Consider the following 12,691-nt stretch of genomic DNA (forward strand, 5'->3'; position numbering starts at 1 on the left):
TAGTTTCGAGTATTAATTGGAGTCCTGTTCGTTTTAAGAATAATGGATCAACCCGAGCTTACTCTGCTACATGGGGCCCTCGATGTTGCAAAGACGGGAGTCGTTCGGGCGTCTTGGAATCCATCAAAAGATAGTCCCCAGGACTTGCGTAATATCTAATCGCCCATGACCGTCGAGTATTTCTTGGGTGTAACTACTAATATGGCCATTGGCATGCTCCGTACTCTGAAATGAATTGTCAGTCATCCTGAATCTGCTATAGGTTTCGAATCAAGAGGATCAAACCAGTTGTCGGTCACATGCAAAGGCTTCAGGTGTAATCGTGCATCGTGCGGTGCTTGGGGTTGCGAAGTCGATCAATGACCGGCCAATGGATCGCGCTGTGATTTGGCATGCTTGGAGCGATTTGATTGACCCAATTATTTGCGACGACGTCCTCCGTACATCGATGCACAATTGTAACTGGCGCCAGGTAATACTTCTTTTTTCAGCTTGCCAAATTCATTCAGCTGAGTGAAGTCGGTGACGCTGTCTCACTCCCTTGTCTCCGCTTGGCCCCTCCGCGTCTTTAGAGCTTCGACCCCAGCAACGCAAACATCAACATTCCCAGACAGCCCTTCGGACTTCTCTTCGAACATCCCATTGACCCTTATTTAGCAAGCTTAAAGCATCGCACTGTCTATCCGATGCTGCAAGTGGCTGCTCGCGCCCAGTCATGACGTCTCGTCCGCCGTCGGGGCAAAACACGAACCGTTTCTCCTCATCAACAGCTGCGGATCCCCCGTCACCTCGAAGGATACGAAAATTCCAATCCCACCAGACCCTCTCTTCGGCCTCGTCCGCCGCCTTTCTCCAATCGCAACAACCATCGCCAACGTCGGCGTCGTCGACGACGAGAACCTCGTACTATCAGTCCAGTAATCACCAACCCTCGCAACAAGGACCCCCAGAGTCACCAACCCAAAACAGACTAAGTCGACGGCCGAGGTCAAATAGCGACGCAGGGTCAAATCACAATCACCAAGCGACATTGGCCGCAGAGGATGCTGCAGCTCCTAAGGCACGGCGATCAGCAAGAAAGGCCGGTTCTGCGGGCCATATGATCAGGCGGTCCAATCTTGGGATTCTGCTGCGTGACGGTCCTAGTGAAGGGAAGCTACGGGAGTCATTACAAGAGCTGAGGCTGCTGGTTCTATCGGATAGAGTCGATGCCGATAGCGATGGCATGGTAAGGAACTGCTTCACTCATGGCTACAGTGGGTACTGATATATGCCAAGTCAACGTATCGAATATACCTGTGGCTGGCTCTATTAGCCATCCCGCCGTATCCAACCGATGAATATCTTGCCCTTGTCCACCGCGGCCGTTCGCCAGCATACGCAAAAATCCGAAACGATACTTTCCGAACGCTCGCCACGGATCCTCTATTCAAGCGCCGTGTAACCGAGGCCAGTTTGATTCGACTGTTGAATGCGGTGGCATGGAAGCTTCACGATGCGCAAGAATCGAAGCCTAGCTCTCGACCGTCGTCGCGGAGAAAGGAGATGCTTGAGCTGGCCATTGATAACCCGCCGACCATCATCGAGGAACCGGATGCCGAGTACGGCCAAGTGCCCGGGACTCACCAGTCCAAGACAAAGTCAGCCATCTACGTGCAGGGTATGAACGTGTTGTGTGCTCCATTTCTTTACGCCGCCCGGAGCGAAGTCGAAGCGTTTGCCCTGTTCTACTATTTCATCACAAAGGAGTGCCCCGGTTACGTGCGAGGGGCAATGGACGGTGTTCACCGAGGCCTCCGCCTGGTCGACCAATGTTTGCAGATTGTCGACCCGAAACTCTCCAACTACCTTACCTCGAAGGGCATGTATGCGGAGCTCTACGCATTTCCATCCGTTCTTACCCTGTGTGCCTGCACCCCTCCGCTACCTGAGGTGCTCCATCTATGGGACTTCTTGTTCGCGTACGGGCCGCATTTGAATATCTTGTGCATTGTAGCCCAGCTGAACCGAATGCGCGACGTTATCATGCAAAGCGAGAGGTAAGCCTATGCCTTGAGGAATCCTTTTTTTTTTTTTTTAGGCATCGAAATTTTTCTGACATTGATGCCGACAGTCCGAACAAGGTCCTCCGATCATTTCCACCACTCGACGCGGAGAAAATTATCAGTTTGACTGTATCCTTTGTGCGTAAGATCCCGGATGATCTTTACGCGGAGCTAGTGGATCATGCGAAATAATTAATCACGAAAGGGAAACTGCTGCTGCTGGATAGCATTGTTCTGTATTATACTACACCTTATGTGTCACGAGAATGATTGCTTCGTTTCGGCCAAGACGGGAATGTTGTTCTATTTGCATTTTATTAACGATATGGATCATGATGATGGACGCAGCTGATGATTTATGACATCATTGACATGAAAAATTGAGACCGAATCTGAGAGCAATCTTCCTCTATTTCTTTTTCTCCTCAATTCTCTTGGCAGATTGAATATCTATCAGGTCATGTTTCAAGCAGAGTTGTTCTCCAACGCCTCTTCCCACAAACAACGCGGGCATTTACAATCACCTCCAAGGGTGCTTCGCGCCCATCTTCTTCTTCTCCAAAGGTCCAAGTCAACGTCACAGTAGTGGCTCATGATCTCCTCACCCTTTCGGATTCCTTCGTGCCTCTGGAGCTCCTCGCTCGGCTTGCCTTCCCAGGTGACCCTCTCTTCGGGCTTCCGAACCGTGAACGTGATGTCGCCCTTGACTTCCCAACGCACATTTGGATCGCACGAATGGTTCGCCAAGCACCATAGGGGATGCACGCAGCAAAGCTCCGGTCTTCCGTCCCAGCGGGAAATGTGTCCGGATGCCACGCCGCGGAATTTGGCGTACAAGGTGTTCAACACCCAGGTATCGTACCGCTCGAGACAGACAAAGGGATCCAACCCCATTGCTTCCAGCAGGCGGAATGGCTGCACGATATGTAGCTGAAACGAGAATGGGAGTGGTTCGGAAGTATCACTTCCGATTTGTATATCGTCCTCCTCGGTGATTTCCTGTTCGACGTAGGGGTGGAAGTCGCCCCAAATATACTTGACCTCCGAGAGCTCGAGAGGGTGGATGTCTTGCGTGGCAGCCATGGCGATGGCCCTTGCCAGCAGGAGGAAATACAGATAGCCAACCCTGTTTGGATCGTCAACCTCCTTCCCGAACGACTCGAGCTCCTCCCGGCCGCAGAGCGCGGCATGGTAGACTTCCTGTGCGAGATCATGGCATTTCTGGCTGCAGAAAATGACATCCGCGCAGCCCTCACATGCCACTGATTGGGGCGCGTCAGTATCGTCAGCAGCACCGTTGGCGACAGTGGGCGGCTCCGGAAGAGGACCGTTGCAAGCGTCGCAGCGGAGATCGTGCAGTCGATTGGTTGCTGTGAGCAGGGACAATTCTTTCAAAATGACCTCTCCTGGTGCCAAATCTTCCTTTGCGAAAACGCCCAGTTGATAGGACTTCCCATCCTTGACAGTGTCACCGTCGTGCAATGCGGGCAATTCCACCGTCCGCACTTCCAACTTCGGGGCAACTTCCTGCAGTCTTTCATTCAGCAAAGCTATCGTTTCGGGAGAATAGCGATCCGGTTCATGATCGTTCCAAGGGTAGAGGACACGACGAGCAGAGCCCCGGTCGCTGAGGGAGCCTGGCTTAAACTCGCCATCGGGGTTCGTCTTTCGCTGATGCTTCTCAATGATCTCAGCGCATGACCTCAGGCGCGCAATCGGATCCGCCTGGCTGCGGTTCGACTGCGATTCCAGCTCCTGAAGATGAGTGACCGCCCTCGTGGCATACTCGTAGGCATCTTGCAGACACCCAGTTCGAGCCAAGTTTGTCACCAGAAGTACGTACGCATCACCAATTGTAGCGTCATACTCCTCCCGAGTGATTTGCACAAAGTGAACTTCGTCATTCTCGTCGCCGTCCCCAGCGGTCATCGGCCCCGCATGGGTGGATGATCTCCGTCGCGCCACATAGTCCGAGTCCTCCGGATCAACGACACTCTCCAGTAGAATCAACGCTCGATAGGCATCGGCAGCTGCTAAATCAGGGAAGCGCAGTCGTGTATGAAGCCGCGCACGGTGGATGTAGAGTAGCGGGTTGTGAGGATCCTGCGTATAAAGCTGAGACGATACCTCCTGCAGGCACTCGACAGGCGAGGCTGTTTCACCGCTGGCGGCGTTCCTACTGGTCCCCATCACTCTGGGGGCTTTTCGATATCGTATTAACTTAGCCTGCTGTCCACAAGGTCATAGTTCAGACAAGGAGGGGTCTCCATTCTTATCAGTTCCGATAAAAAATTTCTGAGCGAAGAGTCTTTAACTTAGCCTTTTTAGGAAGTTACAATTATCGGGATTCAACGGCGAATTAGGGCACAGGCTCCTTGCTCCGATCTCCTTTTTGCCTCAAGCCAAAGTTTCTTCATGGAACGACCGAGGTGCCCGTAGCCTACTTGCCACAGCCACTGGATCGTGACCTGGCTGTACCTGACGGATGAGAGCGAACTTGATAGGATACCATAACAGCGATGAATCTGAAAAATTTGTTGCCGTCCCCGACTACAATCTCCACAGCTAGGTATATGATGGCTTCTTGAAGCTCCGCAAGTTTGAGCCCTTGATGGGCTTTTGTTCCCCGCATCACACGTGAAATCACGTGCCAAAGTCTAGATTTTCCGTGATTCAGAGCCCGGAAATGCTAAACTCACGAGGAGACGCAGGCACAAGGCGTACGGCAAATTGATTCCTTTGCCGATCCCGAAAAGTCCAGGAGATTTGCTATCTTTACGGGACGAAATATGGTTTTGCACTGACTGCAGAATGTGCCGCAATTCCTGGTATGGAACCTGATGATATCCCAGAAACGTATCGACTGTACGCTTCTGTCTTCTCGTCAGGAGAAGCCAGTGAGTTGCCGCCAGAAGAAGTTCCCTATGCGGTCGAGTTGAAGGAGGGTACAACGCCCATGTTCCCGGGCGGAGCTGGGTGTCCTACGGAAGTACCTTGAGGAGATGTAACGACGACGCTGGATTCGGGAATCGAGAAGTCAGGAGGGAGCACCTATTCTGTTTGTTAAGGAGTCGATGGCACCTTGAGGATCTATGCAAATCACCGTGGTTTGAATGAAATCACATTAAGAATCGATATCCACTCCCTCGCATTGATGAGATGCTGGATCGACTTGTTGGCGCATAGATCTTCACCAAGCTTTACCTGCGCGATCCTATTATCGTTATTGGATTCAGCATGGAGACAAGTGGAAAAACAGCCTTCTGCACAGGATATGGTTACTTCGAGTACGCGGTAATGCCATTCGGTCGCGCGAACCAACCTCAACAAAGCCCTGGTACGGCTGCCCACTGAACACCTACGCGAAAAGCAAACCAGATTCCATCCATGAAATGTTTGAGAAACATCCGGGCAACCTACTCGCAAAGTGCAATGAGCATGTGCCGCCCTTCTCTACCAGGGTGACAGTGGTGCCAACCGACCAGCAGGCGTTGGACAAGCTCTCTCCAACGCAAACCTCCCATCCAAAGCCTTTTTGGAGCGTAAAGGTAGGAAAGGAAGAGAACATGTACCTTGCATCATCTCCGGCCCCCCACATGAATACCTAGATTTCAACAGGGAGATGCAGGATGGAAGGAAACCATGGAAGAAGTTGACCAGAATGGACAACCCTCCTCATATGGGGAGATGACCGCGGCCGGAAAAGGGAACAACTCGCTCATCTGAAAGAGATATGATTCGACCGTCAGAGAGCCCAAACTTGAACAGAAAAACATCGTGGCTTTGATAAGTAGATTCACGACTCAGTTGATTGGTCCATGTACGACAAGGTGTGGAAAATGGAGAAAATCCTCGGTGAGTATACACGGGACTCAAGGAGCACGCTGGCTCGGTCGACCGAGAAGAACGGAAGAAAGCATTGGAACAATACCACAACGGCAACAAGCCGCTACACGGTAAACCGAAAGACTGAGCGCTTGGATCTGTACCTGCGAAACGGCAGTGCTGAGAGCCCAAGAGCTTAAACTGCCTGGCCCTGACAGTACTCGGTGGCAACGGGCCCAATTCGGTGCTGCAGTTGCCGGTTCTGGTTTTGAATTCAGGTACGGAAGTTATTATAACAGCAACCGGAATGCAATGAGGACGACATCTTTCGGTCCGTGTCTATGAGTGAACCAGCACCTTGCAACCTGCAGAGAGATGAGCTATTCTGGCTTCCTACCGCCAGTAGGATGGTGCGTTCTCCCATATGTGGTACCTTGCTACTGTGAAATCTGGCAATGTGTCGACCCGAATGTTGAAAACCCTCCAGAGCTGATCGAACTGGCGCCGCCTATACTTGATGACACCCGGCCGGCGCGATTTACGGATCCAGGCACTAACAAAGCCCGCAGTGTTCATTCGTCGCTTGCAGCTTTCAAGAATGAGTGCGCGTCATCTTGGCCGTTTGCAAGAACAATTTCTCACGATAATAGAAACTCCCTTGATCTAGGTATTCATACTAGTAGACTAAGTAGTGCATTATGAGCAAATCTACGACGTCTTTCACCTCGACAAAAAGGAAATCGTATGGGCCGGAGGAAGGAGGAGGAGAGCTGGATGGCAGTCTCGCTCAGAGGACTTGTTACCTCCATGGGACAGTCCCTAAACATACAACAGTCTGTCCGAATTAGGCAAGCGGTAAGTAGCACGAGTACTGTACTACACTCAGCGAGACTTTGGTATGGAGCTTGCTATCCCACGGATCTGAAATCTCTGAAGTCAAGATAGGATGATAGCCTATATCATGGACGAGACATTGGGAACGAGAACCATGTAAAGTACGGAACTCCGTGTTCGTTTCAACAAGCGTAAAGAAGCAAAACGGCATCGTCACTTCTGTTGCTTTTCCCCCAGTAAGCTCAAACAAATCCTCAAAGAAGTATGTACTCGCTGATTACACCGGATGAGGGCCAAGCCAAGCCGTATTCATGATGACAGGAACGCCGTCGATTCACCAATTTTTCCTTGTTCATCGCAGAGCTCGATCAATAACACTTGCACTCGCACCCCCCGTAGGAGTACGAGTCGTACAGTACGAGAGAGGAGATTCAAATTATTCGTCACGGATTCATAACTTTGTCCCTGTCATATTTAATTAATTACATTTTCAAGTTCGAGGGTGAGAAGTGCCGGAGACCCGCGGCCAAGATCTAGGCACCTTGTCCTTGTCTCAAGCAAGCTCAAATCCAGGGTTTGGGGATTGTTTGTGTTTTTGAGTCCTTTTTTTTTTTTCCCACCCCTCCTTTGTGGCGTTCAAACGCCATCAGTTTGGATGCGACTAACAGGAAGCACTAAACCCAGCCTGGTTTAGCGGGATCTAACACCGAGATCCTCCGCTGGTGGTCCGTGCTCCTGGTGTGGTTTTTTAGCTTCCTCAACGGCTGTGACAAGTTGTGACAGAACCCGTACAGAAGTGGGTACCAATGACGTTTTAGCGGTAACTTTGGCTTAGCGGCATGTTCCCCGTAATGAAACTTGTATCGTTTCTTACGCCCGGTGTACGTGTACAAGAGGGGTACCCGTGCCCATAGATTTTGGGTCAAGGTGGAACTCGAACGGAACGGAAAAGATGATAAAGGTAGGTTAGGTCCGCAGCTGTCAAATGAATAACCTAATTCGAGAGAAAGTGCCTGCTTTGTCGATTGGCAGCGACGCGCAGGATAATCCTACTGGAGGGGCAAGAATTATTACGCGCAGTTTTGAACTGTGATACTCCATGCGGATGTACAGAGGAGGTACCCCCGACACCTTAGACACGAACTTGATGAATATTGGCCATGCCCCATGTCAAATGGAGCAGCTCTAGGCTGGAAGCATGAGTCTCCGAGTTCCGGCAAATCCTGGCCACTTGTCTCAGTTTGCATTTGATCGTCAATTGTTGGGGAAGAGCTTCTGCGACGGGGGGGGGTTGAATCAGGAAATAGATCAGGTGGCTCAGTACTCCATAAAGTTAGCAACGGTCAATTGTTGGATCAAGTTCTCCCCGAAAGCATGTTCTTCCAACCTGCGGAGTGTATGTAGCTTGTTGGCCGTCGGAGCTCTAGAACATGAATACGAGGAGTGAGGGGAATTATTTGTTCCTGATTCAATGAAGTTGTCGAACTTGGGCTTCTCCTGTCTCCGCGTCCCTGGTTAATCAAAAAAACCTGCCTAACAACTTAGGTAGGCTTACATCTTTGACCGACATTTTTCCATTCACTTTTCCTTTCGCTTCCCAAAATTGAGGACATGATCAGACTAAGAGATCTAGTTATCCTGCTACTGTAGTTAATGGCTTCATCTCGAAAACGTTGCCTGACTTGAGCGCTCCGTAATAATAGAACTTTGAAGTTGCTGTTTTGAATCTGAAGGTTCGCCAAGGACTGGCTGGTCTACTAAATTCCGTGGCCGCTGACTCGTCCGATCTACGAGTTTAAACTCACCTCTAAACTCAAGCAGTTAGTTTGATTCGGTCAAGCCTGAATGCGGGTTAGAAAGGCTCGATGACCTAATCAAGCATGGCTTCCGCTTAGGGCTGATCGTCACGAGTAAGCAAGCGCTCCTTGGCGATCCCTGCTGGTCCGATGCAAGATTGACGGAACCGTGATCAGCGTGCTATGTTTGTTGGAATATTGATGCTGCGTGGTCGATCAATTAGACACACCAATATGCGCGATAAAATGCCTTCGTATGGAGGGAAGCCATTTTCAATCTGGAAAGGAAGAAAAGCTCGACGGCGGAGAAAAGATTCCCACTGGAACTAAGGAATTACTAGTGAAAATTCGGATTGTTCTAACTAATCACCCTGCATCAGGCACCGTCGAACATAATCTAGGCTCATTACGGAGTTACGGATTAACCTACCCCGACATCAACGACAAGGCTGCAGATTGATTTTGCCATCAATGTCTAAATCACAGTGCAATCCCGGCCGAGCAGAGTCAAGACTATTCCGAGACCCCTGCTTTTTGGCGATACGTGTCACCGAGTCAGTAAATCATCCGAGGCTTTAGACATCAAAGAATATCATTCGGTGGCCCGTTGAAGCCCTGACCCTAAGTCAGAGGACTGTGGATCATAGAACAAAGTGAGGACAAACAGTCAGTCACATCGAGGCGTCAACCTACGGCTGATATTCCTGTTTTGCTCCAAAGCTCCCAATAGATAACCAAACAGATGACGCTGATGAGCATAGAATTGGAATAGGTTAAGGTTAGCTACAGCACGGAGCACTCCGTACATCAAGTTGTCGATCGGAAAGACATTGACATGTCCCTTTTTTTCAGCACATTCCCAACGGTTGACATTGTCATCAGAGAACCATACCGGGCCAAGACTCCGGATTGAGTTCTCTCGGCGACGAATTTTTGCTGGGATAGGCAAACGGTGGAAAACTTTTTCTCACTTTTCTTTTTCTTTTTTTTTTCCTCTCGCCCACCATTTCCCTTTTCTTTTTTCTTTCTCCTTCTAGGTTTCTTTGTCTGTGCTTGGCCCATGTCAGGCTGTCATCAAGTCAGCAACAATTTCCGAGGACAACGGGCTGCATGGCTACAGCTGAAGACAATCGAGAAAGGCATGAAATACGAATACACAGCGTGGCAACCCAGATCTTCGGAATTTGGGATTTCCGTCTCCGACGGTTTAGATTTGATAGTTCAAGTACTACCGTACCTCGACCTGGAATCATTTGTGTTCGTTGGATAATCAGCATTGGATGGAATACGACGGTTGAGAGCCTCACATTGAGAATAACCACCGAACCACCAAGCAAATCACAATCAAGATCGAGATCGCTGATGTCAAGCTCGGCGCTTGATTTGGGCGATTGGAGCCCTCCGAGAGTTAAAAAGCGCTCTAACTAATCGCAGCTGTCGTCCGTGTGATTGTGTCAAGAGAGATCTCGGGCGACAACTCTCCACCACTAGAACCGTAGAACCCTACTCGTATTCTGCACGCGCAACGTTGATCTAGTTTCGCATGTCCAATTGTGTCCCAGACCCGTCAAGGACGTATTTGCTGCGATCTGCATGAGAGATGCACGATCTGCACCTGAGCAATCGACGCGTGTATCTGTGCATGCACAGAAAAGGCGCTACACCACCCCTCCCCCCCAAAGATGCCTCTCATCGGCCGGACAAAATTGCCACCGACCCCCCTTTTTTTTTTCACCGCATCCCTTGCATCGCATCTCGCAGCCCGTGGGGAGGCGGGACGTGGCGTGGACAGGTGCCAATGCCACAATGATGGCCTGGAGTTTACTTCCCGCGAATCATCATTGTTCTTCAGGAAAAACAAACAAAAAGAAAGTTTTTCTTTGAACCTCGATGGTATTCGTGTTCGAGAGTATTATACACAATGTGTAAATAGTAAAAGAGACACGAACGATGTTAGGATATCTTCCAAAAAAGCAGAGCCAAATCATCCGGCGCCGTCGATAGCCCCCCGTCCAGAAAATCAAGTGCACCCCATCGCGAAAATCCCAATGAACCCTGGAGCCGATCCCTGACCTTTCAATGCAAATAGTTTGGTATATAGAGCCCCAAATTGCACCATGCAACCAATGAAAAAAAAAAAAAAAAAAACAAATAGGAAATCAAGAAAATGGGGGTATCAATTAATTCAGTAAAGAACTCAAGCAGATGCGTGAATCCCGCTGTGGGGTTGAATTGTTATGTTCTTGCGCCACCTTCGTCTCAGGTACTGAGTGCGAGTGCTGGTGGCCCAGTAGTGGTAGTGGCTGAGGGAAAAGCGGAGGGTGTTCAGAACCCCATCGCTTGATCGTAGCGGATTCGATCGTCGAGCTGGGCCGGTTATGGATCTCATCGTTGGCCAGGTCCCTCGAGAGAGGAGGAAGGTGGAAGGATGGCGCACTGCCGCGACGGTCCATGTAGGTAGGATTGCGTGGTTCCATGGTGAGCGGAGGCAATTGCGGAGAGGGAATCGTTCGCGGGGACGCGGAGGCCACCGAACCGTGGTCCGACACCAACGCCGGGGGCTCTAGTGACGGGGCCTCAGAGAATGCGGGCGAGACCATGGAAGGCTCCACAGGCTGCTGGCGTCCTGGCACGTAGATAGGAGGAAGGCGAGGCGAATTGAACTTGCTGCTGTTGTTGTCGTTGCTATTGCTATCATTATTAATATTATTATTATTGTTGTTGTTATTGCTGTTGTCAGCCGACGCGGACGGCTGCGAAACAGTGGCCTTTTTTGTTGTCGACGACGATCCCCGTCGCGTGCTGCTGGTGCTGCCGCCAGGGCTCGTGGAGGACGCTTTCGGGTAAGGAGGCTCGACTCTTCCGTTGCATGTTCGTGAGGCACTGGCGGCCTGCGCAGCCATGTTGCGCCGCTTCCGGTTCATTGTCCCGTTCCACCAGTTCTTCACGGCGTTGTCGCTCCGGTTGCCCAATCGTCGTGCGATTTCCGCCCATCGCTTGCCAATCTCGTTCACGAGGCGCTCAATCATCATGCCTTCCTCGGGGCTGATGGGTGCGTGGCTGAGTGTTGGCTTGAGGTTTTGGTGAAAGCGTTCGCGGCATTGCTTTGGAGATCGGTAATGCATATGCTGTGAAATGCGCACCCAGTTATTGGGGCCCTGTTCGCGGACAAGCTGAAGAAGGGCCTGGTCCTCTTCTGGGACCCAGGGACCTCGACGGTGATTCGGCGCCATTCGGACGGTCGACAGTTGAAAGCTCTAGATCTGAAAAACCAAAGGTTTGTTAAGTCTTGACTTGTTGCGAAAATGCGGGCAATATATGGCACGCGGCCAATAATATCATGCTTACCTTGAAGATGCAATCAAGATACACCCCACCGATACGCGGCGGTTGGGATAAGGTAAGCCGATCAAGTCGCAGGTGTAAGAGAGGACAGGAACGAGAACACGAGAGAGGAGGCCGGTCCTTTGTACATAAGTACTCTCTGGTTGTCGGGGCAAATCGCGCAGATCCTTGAGGCTACCGTAAGGACACCGACGGTGTGGATAATATAGCTGAAGATGACAGGGATTCGAGCGACGGTGTCATAAAGGAGGGAATAGCGCGGTTACAAGACGGGACCAAAACGACAAGGGGCACGGCCGAGGAAGACGGAGGGCCATGGCCATTGCCTTTTGGCGCCCCTATTAGGGTATGGGAAGTTGGATGTGCCTGTCGGGTGAATCTGCCGTGGGTCAGCTAGGGCCTGGCGTGAAGGATGGCTGTATCGAGTGGTACGGTAAGAATTGGAATCCCATCGCGGGCCCTTGGCCTTCCGGGTCCACCTGGTCCAGATCGTGGGGACAACAATCAACGGTTCGTCGTGGATGTAGTTACTCTGTAATTTTGCGCCGAAAAATGCCGTAATATCGTAACTTACCATACGCGCTCCATACAATGTCCCCCCCCCCCCCCCCCGGTAACTTAATACGGCTGGACTAGACCTGGCGCTTGGAGCCGCCATGGTGTATCATGTTTCGACTTTTGCTTTCAGTGCACAGTCCTCCGACCACGGCAATCAAGCGTCTCATGGCAGGGATTGTACGAGCATACCAACTACAGAAGTGATGACGTAGAATGGATCTCTGCAGAGTGCCGCACCGCCGCCCTACCGGCCCTCCCTCATACGCCCCCGTGGCCTTTTTCATTACC

The 12,691-nt window shown here is 50.9% G+C and overlaps 5 protein-coding genes across 5 annotated transcripts; 1 reads left to right on the plus strand and 4 right to left on the minus strand.

Annotated features, from left to right (window-relative positions):
• Positions 1-715: 715 nt before the first annotated feature.
• Positions 716-2,237, plus strand: VTN49DRAFT_4577 (uncharacterized protein; the record flags this gene model as incomplete). The annotated part of the gene is made up of 3 exons (XM_069412538.1): positions 716-1,228; positions 1,279-2,039; positions 2,114-2,237. 3 exons carry the CDS (start codon positions 716-718, stop codon positions 2,235-2,237), a joined length of 1,398 nt encoding a protein of 465 aa, XP_069267772.1.
• Positions 2,238-2,510: 273 nt separating this feature from the next.
• VTN49DRAFT_4578 (uncharacterized protein) lies at positions 2,511-4,235 on the minus strand (the record flags this gene model as incomplete). Its single annotated transcript, XM_069412539.1, has 1 exon — positions 2,511-4,235. The coding sequence occupies one exon, from the start codon at positions 4,233-4,235 to the stop codon at positions 2,511-2,513; it is 1,725 nt and encodes a 574-aa protein (XP_069267773.1).
• Positions 4,236-6,160: 1,925 nt separating this feature from the next.
• Positions 6,161-6,446, minus strand: VTN49DRAFT_4579 (uncharacterized protein; the record flags this gene model as incomplete). The annotated part of the gene is made up of 2 exons (XM_069412540.1): positions 6,161-6,209; positions 6,268-6,446. The coding sequence occupies 2 exons, from the start codon at positions 6,444-6,446 to the stop codon at positions 6,161-6,163; spliced, it is 228 nt and encodes a 75-aa protein (XP_069267774.1).
• A 4,234-nt stretch (positions 6,447-10,680) lies between these two features.
• VTN49DRAFT_4580 (uncharacterized protein) lies at positions 10,681-11,733 on the minus strand (the record flags this gene model as incomplete). Its single annotated transcript, XM_069412542.1, has 1 exon — positions 10,681-11,733. One exon carries the CDS (start codon positions 11,731-11,733, stop codon positions 10,681-10,683), a length of 1,053 nt encoding a protein of 350 aa, XP_069267775.1.
• A 24-nt stretch (positions 11,734-11,757) lies between these two features.
• Positions 11,758-12,503, minus strand: VTN49DRAFT_4581 (uncharacterized protein; the record flags this gene model as incomplete). The annotated part of the gene is made up of 5 exons (XM_069412543.1): positions 11,758-11,763; positions 11,849-11,984; positions 12,039-12,224; positions 12,278-12,324; positions 12,420-12,503. The coding sequence occupies 5 exons, from the start codon at positions 12,501-12,503 to the stop codon at positions 11,758-11,760; spliced, it is 459 nt and encodes a 152-aa protein (XP_069267776.1).
• Positions 12,504-12,691: the final 188 nt, after the last annotated feature.

The sequence above is a fragment of the Thermomyces lanuginosus genome (assembly GCF_041956635.1).
Source record: "Thermomyces lanuginosus strain ATCC 200065 unplaced genomic scaffold VTN49scaffold_31, whole genome shotgun sequence".
NCBI classification, from domain to species: domain Eukaryota; kingdom Fungi; phylum Ascomycota; class Eurotiomycetes; order Eurotiales; family Trichocomaceae; genus Thermomyces; species Thermomyces lanuginosus.